Source organism: Silurus meridionalis, chromosome 6 (genome assembly GCF_014805685.1).
Source record: "Silurus meridionalis isolate SWU-2019-XX chromosome 6, ASM1480568v1, whole genome shotgun sequence".
Taxonomy (NCBI): domain Eukaryota; kingdom Metazoa; phylum Chordata; class Actinopteri; order Siluriformes; family Siluridae; genus Silurus; species Silurus meridionalis.
In genome coordinates, this window is record NC_060889.1 from 32,635,226 (window position 1) to 32,655,743 (window position 20,518).

At 44.0% G+C, this 20,518-nt stretch overlaps 1 protein-coding gene across 1 annotated transcript; it reads right to left on the minus strand.

Moving 5' to 3' along the window:
* Window positions 1-13,171: 13,171 nt before the first annotated feature.
* On the minus strand, window positions 13,172-20,516 carry snap47 (synaptosome associated protein 47). Its single transcript, XM_046851307.1, has 5 exons — window positions 20,166-20,516; window positions 16,549-17,091; window positions 15,048-15,532; window positions 14,735-14,850; window positions 13,172-14,618 (listed from the first exon to the last, which is right to left on the minus strand). Exons 2-5 carry the CDS (start codon window positions 17,052-17,054, stop codon window positions 14,472-14,474), a joined length of 1,254 nt encoding a protein of 417 aa, XP_046707263.1. The 5' UTR covers window positions 17,055-17,091; window positions 20,166-20,516; the 3' UTR covers window positions 13,172-14,471.
* Window positions 20,517-20,518: the final 2 nt, after the last annotated feature.

The window sequence follows — 20,518 nt, forward strand, 5'->3', positions numbered from 1 at the left end:
ACCTGTTTTTAGCTTCAGACCAAGGCTTCATCTCGCTGTTAGTTTTACTACATCTTAGTGCTGCATTCGACACCATAGACCATGATCTTCTCCTGGATCGCTTACAGAATTACATCGGCATTCAGGGACAGGCATTAAGCTGGTTTAAATCCTACCTGTCCGATCGTTACCATTCCGTAGACTTAAATAGAGAGTTATCCAAGTTAATGCTAGTAAATTATGGCGTGCCACAAGGTTCAGTTCTAGAACCCCTGCTTTTCACAATATACATGCTTCCCTTAGGAAATATTATTAGAAGGCATGGAATTAGCTTCCACTGTTACGCTGATGATACCCAGCTATATATCTCATCAAAACCAGGCGATATAGCTCAATTAGCTCGGATAACTGAGTGTTTTGAAGAAATAAAAGACTGGATTACTCATAACTTTCTATTATTAAATTCTGATAAGACTGAGATTTTGCTCATCGGCCCAAAAACCAGTACACAGAAGCTCCAGCATCTCGACCTGCATTTAGACGGATGTTCTGTAACCACTAGTTCAACAGTAAAAGACCTGGGAGTTATTTTAGAGCAACTTGTCTTTTAAAAATCACATCAACCAAGTTACAAAAACAGCTTCTTTCACATTAGAAATATTTCTAATCTAAGAAACATGTTGTTTATATCTGATGTAGAGAAGCTCGTCCATGCGTTCATGACCTCCAGACTGGACTATTGTAATGCATTACTAGGTGGATGTCCTGCATCATTAATAAACAAGCTTCAGTTATTTCAGCATGCAGCAGTCAGAGTTCTTACAAGGTCGAGAAAATATGATCACATAACCCCAATCTTCTCATCCCTACACTGGCTTCCTGTTAAGTTTCAAATCCACTACAAACTACTGCTACTCACTTATAAAGCATTAAATGGTTTATCTCCATGTATCTCTCCAGTCTTCTAAACGCTACAATCCGTCACGCTCCCTGAGATCTCAAAACTCTGGACTTCTAGTAGTTCCTAGAATAGCAAAGTCCACTAAAGGTGGTAGAGCATTTTCACATTTAGCTCCTAAACTCTGGAATAGTCTTCCTGACTGTAAAAGACTGTAGAAAGAACATTACTTATAATCTTATACTCCAGTGCTCATGTTAGTTCTCACTCTCCAGTGTTCTGTATTGTTGAAAGATTTATGATCAAACTCTTGATGTCACCCAAATGAGGATGGGTTCCCCTTTTGAGTCTGGTTCCTCTCAAGGTTTCTTCCTCATAACATCTAAGGGAGTTTTTCCTTGCCACAGTCGCCACGGCTGCTCATCAGGGATAAACACACACCATTCACCATCACTGTTGATTTGTGTAAAGCTGCTTTGAGACAATGTCTGTTGTGAAAAGCGCAATAGAAATAAACTTGACTTGACTTGACTTTATATGTCAGTAGTAGTATTTTATAATCAGTGTGAGATGTAATTGGGAGCAGTGTAAATGATAAAAACAGTGGTGATGATCATATTTTCTAGATCTAGTGAGGACTCTTGCTGCTGCATTCTGAACTAACTGAAGCCTATTTCTGCACCTACTCCAACACCCAGACAGTAAAGCGTTACAGTAGTCTAATTTAGATGTTACAAAAACATCAACTAGTTTTTCTGCATCCTGTAACGACATCATATTTCTAATTTTAGCAATATTTCTAAGGTGAAAGAGATCCGATGTCTCTCATCTGGCTTTGCTGAAATATACATCTGTGTATCATCAGCATAAATACCATGTTTCTGTATAATTTCACCCAGAGACAGCAGATAAAAGCAGAAAAGCAGTGGGCCTAAGACAGATCCTTGTGGAACACCAAACTTTATAGAATGTAGAGAACTCGCCATTTGAGCCAGGGGAGAGCTGTTCCCTTTATTCCAACAACATTTCTTGTCTAGCAAGGAGGAGATAATTTCAAAAGATGCAGTAAGCTCGAGCAACACAAGTAAGTAGACAAAACCCTGATCAGAAGCCAATAACAGTCATTTACCACATTAACCAGTGCTGTATATATACGTTTGATCATGGAACACGAGTTGGTGTACCAAAGTTCGGGATTAAATCGAGATGAGATTCACAGTAGAAGGAGGATGATGGTGTTTATGTGTATAGTATTGTAAACAAGCTGTATGTTTTGGGACACGCCCACAATGGTCTAATGATGATGGTGTTTATAGAAAATAAGGCGTGTAGTTCAGGACACCCCCACAGTGTGTAACGTGAGTGTTATAAGTGATGACAGTGTAAAATGTTCTCTGTAGTGCACTCAGACTGTCAGACGCTGTGTAAAGATGTGGTGTGGAATAAAGAAGTGTGTGTGTGTGTGTGTGTGTGTGTGTGTGTGTGTGGGATCCTCAGTGGGACTGGAGTGAAGATGAATGTAGTGTCGGTTTGGCGTTGGATGAGAGTGTGTGTCAGTCGGAGTCTCTGAGTGAGCGCTTAGAGAGAGATAAACACTTTATACAATCTCACATGTAACTCCCACAGCACTCCTGCTGCCGTGTGCACCACCACTGTGCCTCATCTAGTGTACCGACTCCATGAATTCATAACAGCCGACCAATCAGCAGCTTGCACCACTTCAAACAACGACACATTCATTCGTTCACACTGCTTTATTAATTGATTGATTGTTTGATTGATTGCCCAATGAAGGTCAAATCCCCCTCAGCTGCCTGCATATGAAAAATATTTAGCCATAACTAAGGCACTGGGGATTTCTGAAAGTATATAAAAGTAGATCTGCCCAACCCATAGCAGGCTCACACACACACACACACACACACACACACACACACACACACACACACAGGCTCCAAGGCCAAGTCTAACAGCAGAAGTTCAGCAGGGCAGATAAACAGGGCTCTTTCTGAACTGTTTAGTGACTCTCACAAGCCTCTTAAACACACACACACACACACACACACACACACACACACACACACAGCCACATTTCAGACCTCAGACCTCAGCTAATGAAAAGTGAAGCATAAACACCGTGAAGGAAAAACACAAACAGGTTGCCTAATTCACAGAGGAGAAATCATGGAAACCATTACAGCTCCCCGTGGGTTCTGCTGGTCGCTAAAGGTCTGTAATGGTCTGTAATGGTTTCTAATGGTCTGTAATGCCAGTTCGTTTTGTTTTGCATATTAGTTATCAAAACAGCAATAAACCCGAGTGGTCCGACAGCTGCCATGTGACTGATCCCTGGACATGTCTGAAGGTCACTGGTGGGCTCTTAATCCTGTTGCTCTGTTAGAGACTTACATTCAACTTCTCTGTTCTCCAAATATACATACAAAAAGGTTCATGCCATCATCAAGACCTTCCTTCTTCTCCATCACAAGTGGAGCTGCATCACATTGATATTTAGGGTATGATGTTCAAGGTTTGATTTTCTGGATTTGATGTTCTTGGTTTGATATTCAGGGTTTGAGTATAGAGTTTTGATGTTTGGGGTTTGACGTTCTGGATTTGATGTTTAAGGTTTTTGATGTTTGGGATTTAATGTTGAGGTTTGATATACAGGGTTTTTGATGTTTGGGATTTGATTTTTGGGGTTTTTGATGTTTGGGATTTGATGTTTGAGATTTTTGAAGTTCATGGTTTGATGTTTGGGATTTGATGTTTGGGATTTGATTTTGGGGTTTTGATGTTTGGGATTTGATGTTTATGTTTGGGATTTGATGTTTGATGTTTGGGATTTAATGTTCAGGGTTTTGATGTTCTGTTTTTTATGTTTGGGATTTGTTTTGGGTTTTTGATGTTTGGGATTAGATTTTTGATGTTTATGGTTTGATGTTTGGGATTTGATGTTCAGGGTTTTGATGTTCTGTTTTTTATGTTTTGGGGTTTGATGTTGGGATTTGATGTTGGGGTTTGATGTTTGGAATTTGATATTGGGTTTTGTTTGCCGTTTGATGTTTGGGGTTTGATGTTTGATGTAAGAAGTTTTATGGGATCCAGTCTCACTATGTTTACACTGAACTGCATTCCTTTGTTCTTTTTTTTGTTGTTGTTTTAATGGGGATTCCGGGCTGATAATCTGATGGGGAAACCCAAAAGTTTCAGCTTTCCAGCCAGGGACTTCAGCCCATGGTGCACGTCATTGTTTTTCATTAACCACACACACACACCACACACATGCACACACACACACACACACACACACACACACACACACACACACACACACACACTCACTCACACGGAATAATCAACTCCACTCATTTTCCACCTGTGGCGCTCGAAGGAACGACCCCACACCCTCCGGTTCCCCGTATCTGCTCCACACATGGCAGGTTCCCGAGTGGAGCGAGTTCAACATCTGGGAATCTTTTCCAGAGGGTTTCTCGATGGCGCAGCAGCAGCAGACCTTGGACTCTGTCAGCTCCGGTTTCTCCAGCTTTTCCACAAAAATAGGTGTTGTCCTCAAATTCCATGCAGTTAGAGAAATAAACCCACAAAGTATGTCTGCCTCTCATAAATACTGTCTCCAGCTCAGAGAGAGAGAGAGTGTGTGTGTGTGTGTGTGTGTGTGTGTGTGTGTGTGATGTAGTGATACAATCACTACAATCGCTTTCTTGGAATTTCTCTGTATGAAATGGAACTCATTACAATAGCATGACATGAGAGTTTTCCATTATTATTATTCCTGTTTTTTTTCCAAGTTTCAGGATCAAATCCTGGAGTCTGCTGTGGGTTTTTCACGTTATTGTCTCAGACTTTCTTTTTTTGACGTTACCTCGTGTCACCTCGCTGTTTAACATCTTCGAATGCAAATAGTCTCAAACAATTCCTCGGGTCGTTCTTTAGTTCACCATGTTCCCTGTATTTGTTGCTACCTGGAACCTTCAGAGACACTCTGGAGAAATAGAAAGTAGAAGAAAAGAGCGGATCATCCGTGTCTGCTCGCAAAGCTAGTACAGAGTCAAGCAGGTGTGCATCATGTAGGTGATCTGACTATCAGGTTACCACAGTGAACTTTAGCAGCATGTGGTGCAACCACCGCTCCACTGTTACACTATACTGTGTGTGTGTGTGTGTGTGTGTGTGTGTGTGTGTGTGTGTGTGTGTGTGTGTGTGTGTGTGTGTGTGTGTGTGTGTGTGTGAACGATGGTGTGTGAGGGTTAGATCTTCTCGCTTATTATGTGTCTCAGCACCATCTGGACACTGTGAGATCTTCATTTGCCAGCGTATAGGACACACAACACCAGCACAAACATCATCTCATAAAAAGTTACAATATTACTTCACTCCAAACTGTTTCTCCACTCCACATTGTTCCTTCACCCCACACTGTTCCCCCACCCCTTACTGTTCCTCCACTCCACACTGTTTCTCCACTCCACATTGTTCCTCCACACCACATTGGTTCTCCACACTGGTTCTCCCCACCCTGTTCCTCCACTCCACACTGGTTCTCCACTCCAAACTGTTTCTCCACCCCACACTGTTCCTTCACCCCACACTGTTACTCCACTCCACATTGTGCCTCCATCCCACACTGTTCCTTCACCCCACACTGTTCCTCCACTCCACACTGTTCCTTCACCCCACACTGTTGCTTCACCCCACACTGTTCCTCCACTCCACACTGTTTCTCCACTCCACACTGTTCCTCCACTCCACACTGTTCCTTCACTTCACATTGTTCCTCCACCCCACACCGTTCCTCCACTCCACACTGTTCCTTCACTTCACATTGTTCCTCCACCCCACACTGTTATTTCACTCCACATTGTTCCTCCACCCCACACTGTTCCTCCACTCCACACTGTTCCTCCACTCCACATTGTTCTTCCACCCCACACTGTTCCTCCAATTCAATTCAATTCAATTCATTTTATTTGTATAGTGCTTTTAACAATGAACATTGTCTCAAAGCAGCTTTACACAGATAATGTGGTGATTAAATGTAAATATGTTCTTTGTAAGTATGTTTGTCCCCGATGAGCAACTGTGGCAAGGAAAAACTTCCCGAGATGGCAAAGGAAGAAACCTTGAGAGGAACCAGACTCAAGAGGGAACCCATCCTCATCTGGGTTGCACCAAATGTCCATTTGAAGCATATATGCAAAGTTGCGGGGTACAGTGATGACGATCAGAAGCAAACTGCACTCCCGAGTCAGTGCAGCAGACCGCCGACACCAACTACAGTCCAATCCGTCCTCAAAGCACCCGTTCTACTCCGGAATTACATGGAACCACCCAAGGTGTTGATGAGAGACCGTCCCGAGCTGCACAGAAGTGTGAAGATCCATGGAGGGGAGAGGGGCAGGAACAGTGGTCACTGGAGCCTCGGGAGCATGTTTAACTCGACTGAAAGAGAGAGAGAGAGAGAGAGAGAGAGAGAGAGAGAGAGAGAGAGAGAGTGACAGGAAGAGAAGGATATGGATTATTAAGTGTAACTATTGGTGTATGAAAGTTAATGTCACTGTGCAGTTTGGACTCCGGCAAGACTCGCTATGGCAGCATAACTAAAAGGGAGAACCAGAAGGTAACACAGACATGAGGATCTCTGGGATAAGAGACGACCCACCACATCACCGTCAACAAACCTGAGTGAACGTGTGAATGTGAGGGGACGACAGCATACAAATATACCAGTTCACCAAACACTCTATATCCATGCGCCTCCACTCCACACTGTTCCTCCACCCCACACTGTTCCTCCACTCAACACTGTTCCTCCACCCCACACTGTTTCTCCACTCCACACTGTTCCTTCACTCCACACTGTTCCTACTGCTCATCAGCTATTGCCCACAAACATCCTGAACCATCTAGAGACGTACCAGTGCCAATTGGATCCCACTTCATGTGTGAGTTCGGACATTGGATCTCTTTGAGTGTTTAAAGGCTCTGGCATGGAGAAGCTGGTGTTGGATCTGTGATGATCTCAAATGTTGAGCTATTTTATGAGTTGCTCAGTAGCTCCTGATTCCAAAACATCAACTGACTGTAGAAAGAACATCACTCATAATCACACACTCCAGTGCTCATGTTAGTTCTCACTCTCCAGTGTTCTGTAGTGTTTAAAGACTATAATCACACTCTTGATGTCACCCAAATGAGGATGAGGTTCTGCTTTTGAGTCTGGTTCCTCTCAAGGTTTCTTCCTCATAACAACTAAGGAAGTGTTTCCTTTACCACAGTCACCAGCAGTCTTCATCATCAGGGATAAACACATCATTCACCTTTATTCTTAAATTCTATAAAGCTGCTTTAAGACAATGTCTGTTGTGAAAAGCGCAATAGAAATAAACTTGACTTGAACTGTTCCTTCACTTCACAATGATCCTTTACCACACATCAACTTCAGGTTCTCTCATTTTACACAGGTCTACAGCATGCATGCTCGGGATAATCTCCAGATCCACCTCCACCCTGGAGCTCAGTGAGAATGTAGTAGTAAACTAATGCTTCAGGTTTAAAAGGCGTTTAATTTAGAATTTTGGAAAATATACTTGTTTCCTGTGTCTTTGATGTTTGGGATGTATTTTTTATCCCTCCAGAGGAACTCGCAGGCACTCGCTCCTTGTATCTCAGATACGTCCCTGTAACGTGTCAACACGTTTCTGCATCCACGTTCGTAAATTCTTTGCCTGCTACATTATTCATCCTGCATGTGTTCAACCTCCAGCGTGACCTCTGGAAGGAAAAATGAAACATTGCATGGATCCGTGCAGTGTGTGTGTGTGTGTGTGTGTGTGTGTGTGTGTGTGTGTGTGTGTGTGTGTGTGTGTGTGTGTGTGTGTGTGTGTGTGTGTGATGGGTGCTGGGATGCTGCTGCCCTCTGCTGCTGTTTTTAACATCTGATGAAACACAGGTCTTCAGTCAGAACAATGCTGAGGAGCCATCTTCACTCACACTCTGTCCATCATGCTGAACAGATGGTGTGTGTATGAGTGTGTGAGTGTGTGTTTGTGTTTTATAACCCCAGTCTGAAAAATAAGCCCCAGGTGGAGCACACTTAAACTGTATATTCAGAACATCCCATTCTTCATTTATTGTCCATTCAGTCTTCCTTCTGGGAAGATTTTGTGTATATTTCTGCTCATTCAGCCATGTGGTGCAGTAAGCATTCAAAAGAGTTGGAGCTCTATAGCAGGAGATCTTCCACTCCGATCCATGCAAAGCAGATCTTCATGGAGCCGGCTTTGTGCACAGGAACATTGTCATGGTGGAACAGGTCCAAGTTTGTGGGAACAAGAGAAAAAAACAGTGCAGACAGACAGGCAGACAGACAGACAGACAGACAGATCTGATCCAGCTTAATATGGCTTACCTCAAACACGATTAGCCGCTGTATTAAACACACCACCATGCCTACTTCCTGTTTCTAAAACAAATACATCAACATATGTCTTCAAAATGACTAATGATCTCTGATGTTCTGCTTATCAGAACTTGGGGTCGAAGGTTAAAAACCAACACCTGAAGAAAGGAAGTAGCACGCCTTTAACAAAGCTAGCATGACGTGTGTGTTTTTGGCGTGAACTGTTAGCTTTGGCCGAGATGAAGGTTCGCTCCTTTGCCCTGAAGCTGAGATGTAAGCCCGAAACACGAGCGGCGTATCCAGCACCAAGGCAAAGATAACAATCATATTTTTGGCAGTTTGATGAAATCATAGCCATCTTCTCACCAAGCTCTTCAAGAGCATGGGGGAAAGTCCCACACAGGTTTACTGAGGACGACCTCATGTTCCTCTACATCCAGAAAACCTCACATGTAATTTCATCTTTACCAAATATATACCACCAAAATCACAATGCAGGGGTGGAGCTTGTGATGGAAAAAAGAGTTTAGATGTGTCAGGATGACAGAAGGAGCATGTGGACCTCAGGAGAGAGAGAGAGAGAGAGAGAGAGAGAGAGAGAGAGCGAGCGCTTGTAGACTTCAGGATGGCAGGAGGGAGGAGCTCATAGGTATCAGGCTGGCAGATAAAGGAAGCAGTGTGTTGTGTTGCTGAACTTCATGTTTAATGTGGAACACGTGTGAAACTGGACATTGATGTGTTTAATATCTGTGTGAATTATGTTGTTGAAACTATGTTGAAACCAGCAGAAGAAACATCAGCATGCTACGTTCTTCTCACTGTCCTGTCCTGGAATGCAAGATCTACAGCACACAGAGTTTATGTTCTACCTCAAACGGATGGAGAACTTCCTGATGAAGGGCCTCAGCGTCTTTTTCATGGCAGGTAGCGTGCCTCTGAGGTTGTAGACAAGCCCACCCCCTCCTCTCGGACCGGATTTGATGATGTTAAGCAGCACGCTTGAGCGAGGTCGATTTCCTGTAACCCGAATCCCCCCGAGCGGACCCGAGCGGCGCGGCAGCACCTGCAGCCTCCGCCGTCCAGCGCATGACTCACGTTTCACATTCAAATGTGTCCTAAAGTTCCTGAGCTGCTCCGTTTACCTCCGTTTAGCATCGACTCCAAACCGACAGACACCAGGATGCAGACGTCTCGTGTTCCTGCTCTTTTCAGGTCTTTAAAAATGAAATATCGTCCAGAGGCAGCTTGGGGACGGGATTTACTCACTCGGTGAGATGGATTTAAGAGGAAATAAATTCAAGAATGACCCACTGTGGAACGAGCATTCCAGAAAAAAGAGGGAAATCAGCAAAAAAGGAAACGTGCCAGTGTACATGACACGAGCATCAGTAAAAGCACAGCTGATCAAACACAGACACAAATTCCCAACTCAGGATGGTATGCAAAAACTTCCTGACTCTCCTGACATTCAAGACTCACATGCAGATTTCTTCACTCCATACAAATTCCTCCAATTCAGTCAATATCCTGGTCCCTACCAAAGAGATCTGGAGTATCAAACCCAGGAGTGACCTGGAAATACAACTCGGACCAACAAGTGGAAATTGATCATTGGTTAGGATGTTGCACCTCTGAGCAGGTGGTCATGAGTTCAAATCCCATCACCGCCAAGCTGCCACTTAAACAAGGCCCCAAACTGCTCGGTTGTAAGTCGCCCTGGATAAGGGAATCTGCTCAATGCAGTAAATGTTGTAATGGAGGAAATGCAGGATGAGGATCGGATCGGGAATCCTGGAGCCGTGACACGGCCTGAGCTGCACGGAAACAAATAAAGTGACCAAGAACCAGGGACCAAGTCAGAGGACATGACAGAGGACCAAGTATGTACTTTTCTCCGGAGTTTTAAGCCCTGATTATTCTACAATTTTAGACCTTTCCAGGAGTAATTTCTAAAGAGAACCTATCAGGAAACAGAGCTTGGGGTTGTGGATTTCCAGTGCTTGGATGTTCATCTAAAATCTACCACAATAATCTCGTTGTTTCCTTTAGCTCATGTCTCGTGAACAGGTATGTTTTTATTTTTGCGCCGGATTTCTGGGGTTCGGAGATTTCTGGGTTTGACGCAGACGCTATCTCACAGTTTGATGAGTAATAATCTCATAAATGATTTATTTCTTCCAACCGAGAACGTTCTCCTCCCTTTGTATCAGACAGCGTATCCCAGACAGACAGGAGGAACCATGTCACAGAAGAGGGAAAACCCTTGTCTACTTTTCCCTCCACACACACATTAGCGTTAGCCGGGTTTTTTTTCCCATGACAGCAGCTGATCGATTTACCATCGATCGTGAGACGGCCTCGTCCCTGGCGCGTGAGTCAGAGCCAGTAAAAATCCGTGGCGTCTCTGCATCCTCTGCTGCGAGCCGGTGGTCGGATCTGTCGTGCAGGATCTGTGGTCGGAGCAGACCGCCACCACTTCCTCACGCTCCTGCTCCTGCGTTCCCGCCCGCGGATTCCTGCGCCACAGATTCCAGGCCCTGGCGCTTCCTCGGGCTCGAATCCGTCTGAGTTTAGGAGGAAAATCCCAAGTTTATTACAGAACAGGACGAGGACACGGAGAGACGAGAGAGAGACGAGCCGGTGTAACTGATCCTTAAGTAAACACACATTGGAGACGGAGCAACCCAAAGACAGGCCGCGGATTAAGTGGAACAAGCAAACAAACAGCGAAATGAAAGTATAGACTTGCACACGCTGTCTACTGGTGTTTTCTCTCCAGGACCCGCGCCAGACCAGAGCCTACGCTCATGCCGTAGTAAACCGCTCTCCAACCACATGCTGGAATTCCAGCTTCTTCTTCTCCTTCTCCTTCTGAACTCTCAGCAGCAGAGATTCACGAGGTCATCACTGACCACAAAAACACCTTTACTTACCTTTTTTGTGTGTCTGTTTTGCTGATACTTTACTCAAAGCATCTGAAGAAGATGAAGTGAGGATGAAGATGTAGGAAGCTCTCAGGCGTTCCCCTTCGCAGAGACGTGGCTACAGCGGCTTTTACTCTCATGGAAGGAGTCTCCAATGCCAGTCTGAGTGAATCCTGTAACTACATCAGAGAGAAGCCGGTGAGGGAACGAGTGATTACAGGAGTAAGAACAGGAACAGTTTTTCAGGATCTGAAAGGAAGTAACATGGAGTTTAATAAACACTTGCAGTGGTTATAGGGGGAGAAACACTCGTGGGCGGGGGGGGGGAGGGGGCTGTTCATCACACTGCACACTGCACCGTCACTGAGAATGTGACTATCATCGCTCTCTCTCTCTCTGTCTGTCTCTCTGTCTGTCTGTCTGTCTGTCCTTCTCTCTATCTCTCCTTTTCACAGTCTGTCTGTCTGTCTGTCTCTCCTTCTCTCTGTCTGTCTGTCTGTCTGTCTATATCTCCTCTCTGTCTGTCTCTACTTCTCATAGTATATCCTTTTCTCTGTCTGTCTGTCTGTCTGTCTGTCTGTCTGTCTCTCCTTCTCTGTCTGTCTCTCCTTCTCACAGTCTATCCTTTTCTCTGTCTGTCTTTCTGTCTGTCTCTACTTCTCACAGTCTATCCTTTTCTCTGTCTGTCTGTCTGTCTGTCTTTCTCTCCTTTTCACAGTCTATCCTTTTTTGTCTGTCTGTCTCTCCTTCTCACAGTCTATCCTTTGCTCTGTCTGTCTATCTCTTCTTCTCTCTGTCTGTCTCTCCTTCTCAGTCTATCCTTTTCTCTGTTTGTCTCTCCTTCTCACAGTCTATCCTTTTCTGTCTGTCTGTCTATCTCTCTGTCTGTCTCTCCTTTTTACAGTCTATCCTTTTCTGTCTGTCTGTCTCTCATTCTCAGTCTATTCTTTTCTCTATCTGTCTGTCTATCTCTTATTCTCTTTGTCTGTCTCTCCTTCTCAGTCTATCCTTCTCTCTGTCTCTCCTTCTCACCATCTATCTACATCTCTCTGTCTGTCTCTCTTCTCACCGTGTGTCTCTTATTCTCACCATCTATCTCCTCTCTGTCTGTCTCTTTTCTCACCATCTGTCGCTCTTTCTTTCTTCTCTCTGCTTCTCAATCTCTCTCCTTTTCTCCCCATCTCTTAGTTTTTCTGTCTCTCTCTCCATGTCTATCTTTTTTTCTCCTTCTGTCTTTATCTCATTCACTCTGTCTGTTTCTTTTTGCCTCAGTCTGTCCTTTCCCATCCTCTTTCCTTTTTCTTTCACAGCATCTCTCATCTCTTTTTCCTGTCTTTTTTCCTCACTCTCTCATCCTTTCTCTATCTCCTTTTCTTTCTGTTTTTCTTTCTTTCTAGCTTTCCCTGTCACTCTTTCCTTTTCTCTCACAGTATCTCTCGCTCTCTCAGTCTGTCTCTTTGTTTTCCAGTATGGAGAGCAGATGTTTTCTCTCTCAGTGCCAGCAGGATGTTGTAATGACAGGGTTCCTCCGCACGTTCTCCATGTTGTTTACAGAGGCTTCACTCGGCTCTTTCCCACTCGGCCGTGGGGAAATGTTTTGACGTGGGTCATACCAAAAAATCAAAAAGCGGGTCGGGAGGGTTGCATAGAGGGATTTGGGGGATCTGGGCCTCCTGATCTCATGGCTTTCCTCAGATCTACACCAGACGTCAGGCTGAGGAGAGGGACGATGAACATGTGTGTGTTTATTATTGTACAGTTTGTGGAGATGAAGATCAGGAGGAGGAGGTGATCATCATCACTCAGCGTTTACACCGGTCTTACACTTAAATAAAGGTGTGGCATCTTCCACCAAATACATGGTGCTACGCAGCAGCGTGATGTCGCTCAGTTAGTCTGGAAATAAACTTTGACAATAAACAAGACGACACGCCACAACAACCAGCGTATGGCGAGCAGAGTTTTATTACAAATGTACAGGATCTTTATTACCATCATACATATACATACAGCACAACAAGCCCCTCCCACACCTTGCGGGAAGTCGGCATGGCGACACAACGCAGGAAATTAAACATCATTTTACCATAAGCCCCGCCCCCTTAGCCCTTGTACATATCTTCGGTAACCGTTCTGCCAGGGGAAGGTTTGGAAACCTGCATGCATCCACCTGGTCAAGGAGAACATGACCAAGAATATGACCAATCACGCATGCTAATAACAGGGAAGCTAGCTAGCATAGTTTCTGATTTTAAATAAATAAAACTTTATTTATAATAAATAATAAAGACAAGGTGTGAAGATAAAGATAAAGTGCTGAGATGTGAAGATCAGTCTGGGAAATGGGTTTTACTTATTTTGGTTATCAGGAGACCTTATGGCCTGGGTGAGGAGCGTGCTCTGATTGGCTGATCTATGTGTGGAAGCTGAGGGATGGGAAACTGGAGAAAAGGACATGACCAGGTTGAATCCTGTGTAGCGTGCTGTTAATAATGACTCTGACTGCTACTCCTGGATTATTCCCACTTCCCTTATCAATATTCCCTTATTCCCAGTTCCCATGTCTCCTTCACTCATCATTTCCAGTTTCCTTTTTTCTTTCAATCATGATTCCTAGTTTCACTTTTCCCTTAACACCTAATAATACTTCATATTCCCTCTATTACAATCCACAATTCCCAGTTTAATTATTCCCAATGTGTAATTCCAGGTTTCCTTATTCTCAGTCTGAAAGGCCAAGTTTCCTGCTTCCCAGTTGTGAATCTTCCAGTTAGTAATTTCCTGGTTCCTCATCTCCTAATTCATGTTTCCTTTCAGTCATTTTCCGTAGCTCCTCCCCATCATTCCCTAATACACCATTCCCACTTCCTCATTTCCTGTTAATCAATCGTATTGAACACACACACACACCGCAGAGGTTATAGATGAGTACCTACACAGGTGATGGTGGTTGATGAAGGTGTGTGTGTGTGTGTGTGTGTGTGTGTGTGTGTGTGTGTGTGTGTGAGAGATAGTTGACATGCAGGAACGCTCTCTGGAGTTGTCATGGACAGTAGGGGGAGACAGTCATGCAGAGGACATCCTGGAGGACTGGACACACTCACACACACACACACACACACACACACGAGTGTTATACTGGAGAGAAAGGTGTTACGTGTTGGGGTGCAGTTTGTGTGTAAATCAGACTAACAGGACTCATGTCAGATTCCTGATAATGGTGGTGATGATGAAGATGTGATGAAGGTCAGAGCAGTTTCCTCATTCTGCGTGTGTGTGTGTCGATGGTCACGGTGCTGCGCTCGCTGGAAGACATCAACACATCCAGAGATTCGTCTTGACGCTGCAGCTCACTGTCAGCCTCCAGAGCCAGAGACTTCAACTGCAGCAGCATCTACACACACACACACACACACACACACACACACACCATGAACATTTCTCTTTTCTTTTTACCTGTTCTGAATAGTGGATAGTAGTGCAGAAGAAGAAGAAGAAGAAGTGATGAACCTGTTTGAGCTCCTGAGCTTCCTCCTGACTCACAGTGTTCTGCTGAACATGGAGCTGAACTGGAGTCAGATCTCCTGCAGCGAGCTGTACGGGAACATTGGAGTCTAAACTCACTCCTACACACACACACACACACACACACACACACACACACACACACACACACACACACACACACACTTCACTGGACCAGTGTATTGTTTTGAGGTCTCCTACAGACCCACTGCATATAACTAAGGAGTTTTGGTGCCATCATGTGGACACTCTCTGAATTACACTCTTCTGTATGATTAAATAAACTGGCCCATCGTACCTGCGCCCCTGAGCGCCCCGCTCCCCGGTGTGATGTCATCACCGGGCGTGGCCTGGAACCCTGAGTAATCCCTAGCAAACTCCACCTTCTTTTTGTACTGTGCTTTAAGGACGCACAGTGCCTCCGCCATCTTAGCCGACAGAAACCTAAAACAGATGTCCGGCTTCCCGATGTGGCGCTGCCGCACGCTGATGTCGCACACACCGTGCACGCGGATCTCGTCCACTTCCTGTTTGTGAAAGCGATAGACGAGGCGGCCGGCGGCGTCGCGCACCTCTAGGGAGGAGACCAGCAACACCAGAGTGCCTGAATTCACGTCGGCAGCGTTGAGGTCACCTCCGCGGTAAAACACTACCGGAACACTCAGGATCTCTTTGGAAGGTTTAGCGGACCCCTCAGGGGGCGGAGCTTCCACCTGGCACCTCCTGTTCCAGGGAAGCTTTCCAAAGGGCCACCATGCAGGAGACTCCAGTTCCCACAGCAACCTGGACAAACACACACACAGACCAGGTTCTCAAACATCATCAATGATGAAAGGAGTTATGTTCTGACTGGCTGAGAGCAGGGGAGATGATCAGTGTAGAAGTGGAACTACTTTTGATACCATTAACCATCCAAAGAACCCTTTAAAAAGCAAAAAAGGTTCCAGCTTGTACATTTTAAGATGTTAGTACACCAGGAACCAGGGTCAGTTTCTCTGTACTTTTCAGAATCAGAATCAGAACCTGCTGGGGTGGAGTCTGAAGTAGTTGAAGATTTAAATCCCCTGTAGATACCATTAGCCACCAAAGAAAACCTTTGAGAACATTCTTTCTCAGGTCAGTTTCTCTGTTCTTTTCAGCACTACCAGGAACCAATGACCCAGATTTTGAAGTTCTGATCTGGAACCCTAACCCTGGATATCATACCAGAATCTACTTAGCACACCTTCGAGAACATTCATTCTTTAACAGAAAAAAGTTACTTTTTTGTCACAACTACAAGGTCAATTTCTTGATACTTTTACATGTTATTGGAAACTACTTGGTTGGAGTTTAAAGTACTGATCTGGAACCCCTGTAGATACAATTAACTATCAGAAGAAACAATGAACAAAAAAAGATCCCAAAAATGGTTCCTGCTCCAGTGCTGACACTTTTCTAACAGGAAATAACAGAGGTGGAACATGAAGTATTGAAGTAGGACCTCTTTAGATACCAATAGCAATCCAAAGAAACTGCAAGGAACATTGTTTATCTTGCAAAGTACAAGCCAAAACTACAAGAACACCAGGAACCAAGATCAATTTCTTAGTGCTGTTCTACAGACAAGGAAATTGTGAGGGTGGAGCTTGTAGTACTAAAGGTACTACTATGCAGGAACCCTGGGACCTTAAAGAACCGTTAAAATCAGGTTCCATCTTGCAAATCACAACTACAGCTGGAACCAATTCCTTGGAACTTCTCTGTATGGTGCTAATTGGTGAAGCAGATGCGGATACGGCGTCTGGTTTGTTTCTTACTTGTCGGTCACGCCCAGGTCAGACTCCATCTTCTCCAGCTGGTGGATCATGTGGTGGAACTGTTCCCCCTGCTGACTCAGCGCCCTGCCGGTGTGTGAGAGTGTGTGTTGGGTGTCGCTCACCATGCTGATGAGTCTCTGTCCGCGGCTGAGCGGAGTGTGTGAGGAGTGTGTGGGGGGGACGAGGGTCTCTCTCCAGAAGTGCTGCAGGACATGGAACACGGCGGCGGCGCTCGGTTTCAGGGAGGAGAACCAGTGCTTGTGGGCGTCGCGCTCCTGCAGGGTCACGGCGCTGAAGATGAAGCAGGACGACTCGGTGTTGATGTGTGTGACACGGGAAAGCGGGAGCAGAAGAAACGGACCTCCGGCTCCACCTCCTGACGAGGAGGATGAGGAGCTGAAATGGACAGCTCTCGGGGTCAGAGTGAGACGACCGCTCACCCAGCGCTTATCTCCATCCACGTAGTAGGAGCACGACCAGCTGTGAACTGGAACTTCTCCATCCATCACGCTGAGAACACCTCAGAACAGTCAGGTCTACCTCCTAGAAGAACCACACACACACACACACACACACACACACACACACACACACACACACACACTCTTGTTTTAACCTCCAACCTTATACACCAAAAAAGTAGTTCAGTAGATCAGTGTGTCAGTAGTTTAGTAATTTGGTAGTTCAGTAGATCAGTAATTTGGCAGTTCAGTAGATCGGTATGTCAGTAGATGAGTAATTTGGTAGTTCAGTAGATCAGTGTGTCAGTAGATCAGTAATTTAGTAGTTCGGTAGATCTGTGTGTCAGTAGATCTGTGTGTCAGTAGATCTGTGTGTCAGTAGATCTGTGTCAGTAGATCAGTAATTTGGTAGTTCGGTAGATCAGTAATTTGGTAGTTAAGTAGATTAGTAATTTGGTAGTTCAGTAGATCAGTGTGCCAGTAGATCAGTAATTTGGTAGTTTGGTAGATTTGTGTGTCAGTAGATCAGTAATTTGGTAGTTCGGTAGATCTGTGTGTCAGTAGATCAGTAATTTGGCAGTTCGGTAGATCTGTGTGTTAGTAGATCTGTGTGTCAGTAGATCAGTAATTTGGTAGTTCAGTAGATCAGTGTGTCAGTAAATCAGTAATTTGGTGGTTCAGTAGATCAGTGTGTCAGTAGATCAGTAATTTGGTAGTTTAGTAGATCAGTGTGTCAGTAGATTAGTAATTTAGTAGTTCAGTAGACCAGTGTGTCAGTAGATCAGTAATTTAGTAGATCAGTGTCAGTAGATCAGTGTGTCAGTAGATCAGCAATTTGGTAGTTTAGTAGATCTGTGTGTTAGTAGATCTGTGTGTCAGTAGATCAGTAATTTGGTAGTTCAGTAGATCAGTGTGTCAGTAGATCAGTAATTTGGTAGTTCAGTAGATCAGTGTGTTAGTAGATCAGTAATTTGGTAGTTCAGTAGATCAGTGTGTCAGTAGATCAGTAATTTGGTAGTTCAGTAGATCAGTGTGTCAGTAGATCAGTAATTTGGTAGTTCAGTAGATTAGTGTGTCAGTAGCTCAGTGTGTCAGTAGATCAGTGTGTCAGCAGATCAGTGTGTCAGATCAGTAATTTAGTAGATCAGTAATTTAGTAGTTCGGTAGATCTGTGTGTCAGTAGATCAGTGTGTCAGTAGATCAGTGTGTCAGCAGATCAGTAATTTGGTAGTTCGGTAGATCTGTGTGTCAGTAGATCTGTGTGTCGGTAGATCAGTAATTTGATAGTTTGGTAGATCTGTGTGTCAGTAGATCCGTGTGTCAGTGGATCAGTGTGTCAGATCAGTAATTTGGTAGTTCGGTAGATCTGTGTGTCAGTAGATCTGTGTGTCGGTAGATCAGTAATTTAGTAGTTCTGTAGATCTGTGTGTCAGTAGATCTGTGTCAGTAGATCTGTGTGTCAGTAGATCAGTAATTTAGTAGTTTGGTAGATCTGTGTGTCAGTAGATCTGTGTGTCGGTAGATCTGTCTGTCAGTAGATCAGTAATTTGGCAGTTCGGTAGATCTGTGTGTTAGTAGATCTGTGTGTCAGTAGATCAGTAATTTGGCAGTTCAGTAGATCAGTGTGTCAGTAAATCAGTAATTTGGTGGTTCAGTAGATCAGTGTGTCAGTAGATCAGTAATTTGGTAGTTTAGTAGATCAGTGTGTCAGTAGATTAGTAATTTAGTAGTTCAGTAGACCAGTGTGTCAGTAGATCAGCAATTTGGTAGTTCGGTAGATCAGTGTGTCAGTAGATCAGCAATTTGGTAGTTTAGTAGATCTGTGTGTTAGTAGATCTGTGTGTCAGTAGATCAGTAATTTGGTAGTTCAGTAGATCAGTGTGTCAGTAGATCAGTAATTTGGTAGTTCAGTAGATCAGTGTGTCAGTAGATCAGTAATTTGGTGGTTCAGTAGATCAGTGTGTTAGTAAATCAGTAATTTGGTAGTTCAGTAGATCAGTGTCAGTAGATCAGTAATTTGGTAGTTCAGTAGATCAGTGTGTCAGATCAGTAATTTGGTAGTTCAGTAGATCAGTGTGTCAGTAGCTCAGTGTGTCAGTAGATCAGTGTGTCAGCAGATCAGTGTGTCAGTAGATCAGTAATTTAGTAGATCAGTAATTTAGTAGTTCGGTAGATCTGTGTGTCAGTAGATCAGTGTGTCAGTAGATCAGTGTGTCAGCAGATCAGTAATTTGGTAGTTCGGTAGATCTGTGTGTCAGTAGATCTGTGTGTCGGTAGATCAGTAATTTGATAGTTTGGTAGATCTGTGTGTCAGTAGATCCGTGTGTCAGTGGATCAGTGTGTCAGTAGATCAGTAATTTGGTAGTTCGGTAGATCTGTGTGTCAGTAGATCTGTGTGTCGGTAGATCAGTAATTTGGTAGTTTGGTAGATCTGTGTGTCAGTAGATCTGTGTGTCAGTAGATCTGTGTGTCAGTAGATCAGTAATTTAGTAGTTTGGTAGATCTGTGTGTCAGTAGATCTGTGTGTCAGTAAATCAGTATGTCAGTAGATCAGTAATTTAGTAGTTCGGTAGATCTGTGTGTCAGTAGATCTGTGTGTCAGTAGATCAGTGTGTATTAGATCAGTGTGTCAGTAGATCAGTAATTTAGTAGTTCTGTAGATCTGTGTGTCAGTAGATCAGTGTGTTATTAGATCAGTGTGTCAGTAGATCAGTAATTTAGTAGTTCTGTAGATCTGTGTCAGTAGATCTGTGTGTCAGTAGATCAGTGTGTTATTAGATCAGTGTGTTATTAGATCAGTGTGTCAGTAGATCAGTAATTTAGTAGTTCTGTAGATCTGTGTGTCAGTAGATCTGTGTGTCAGTAGATCAGTGTGTTATTAGATCAGTGTTTTAGTAGATCAGTAATTTAGTAGTTCTGTAGATCTGTGTGTCAGTAGATCAGTGTGTTATTAGATCAGTGTGTCAGTAGATCAGTAATTTAGTAGTTCTGTAGATCTGTGTGTCAGTAGATCTGTGTGTCAGTAGATCAGTGTTATTAGATCAGTGTGTCAGTAGATCAGTAATTTAGTAGTTCTGTAGATCTGTGTGTCAGTAGATCAGTGTGTCAGTAGATCAGTGTGTCAGTAGATCAGTGTGTCAGTAGATCAGCACTCACCGCTTCCTTTGTAAAAATCCTTATTAATATAAACACGGAAGTGACTCGTGTCACCGCTGCTCTCACACGCGCTGTAAATAAAGCATTATTAAATCCGGTACAGCGCTGTATCCTGCACCCTCTGTAAGACCCCGGAGTTCCGGGAGCTCTGTTTCCGCCCGAGTATAATTTACACCACCGTTATATTTTATTAAACACGATGGCCATCAACTGTTTTTATCTTTTATCACATACAACTAAACCTTTTTTTTATTTATTTTATATAAATTGACAAAAATCGCAGTAGAAAGTAAACTGGGTGCAGAAAATACAATACACCTACAAAAAGGCTGAAACACCGGAAGTGACGGACA

What these genes read in the sequence shown, in the direction of transcription:
- snap47 (XM_046851307.1), bottom strand. Translation starts at nt 17,054, where the DNA reads ATGGATGGAGAAGTTCCAGTTCACAGCTGGTCGTGCTCCTACTACGTG. An exon ending in GACCTGGGCGTGACCGACAA is followed by an intron (nt 15,533 to 16,548) that starts GTAAGAAACAAA and finishes GTGTTTGTCCAG; the next exon opens with GTTGCTGTGGGAACTGGAGT. An exon ending in AAGCTCAGGAGCTCAAACAG is followed by an intron (nt 14,619 to 14,734) that starts GTTCATCACTTC and finishes GTGTGTGTGTAG; the next exon opens with ATGCTGCTGCAGTTGAAGTC.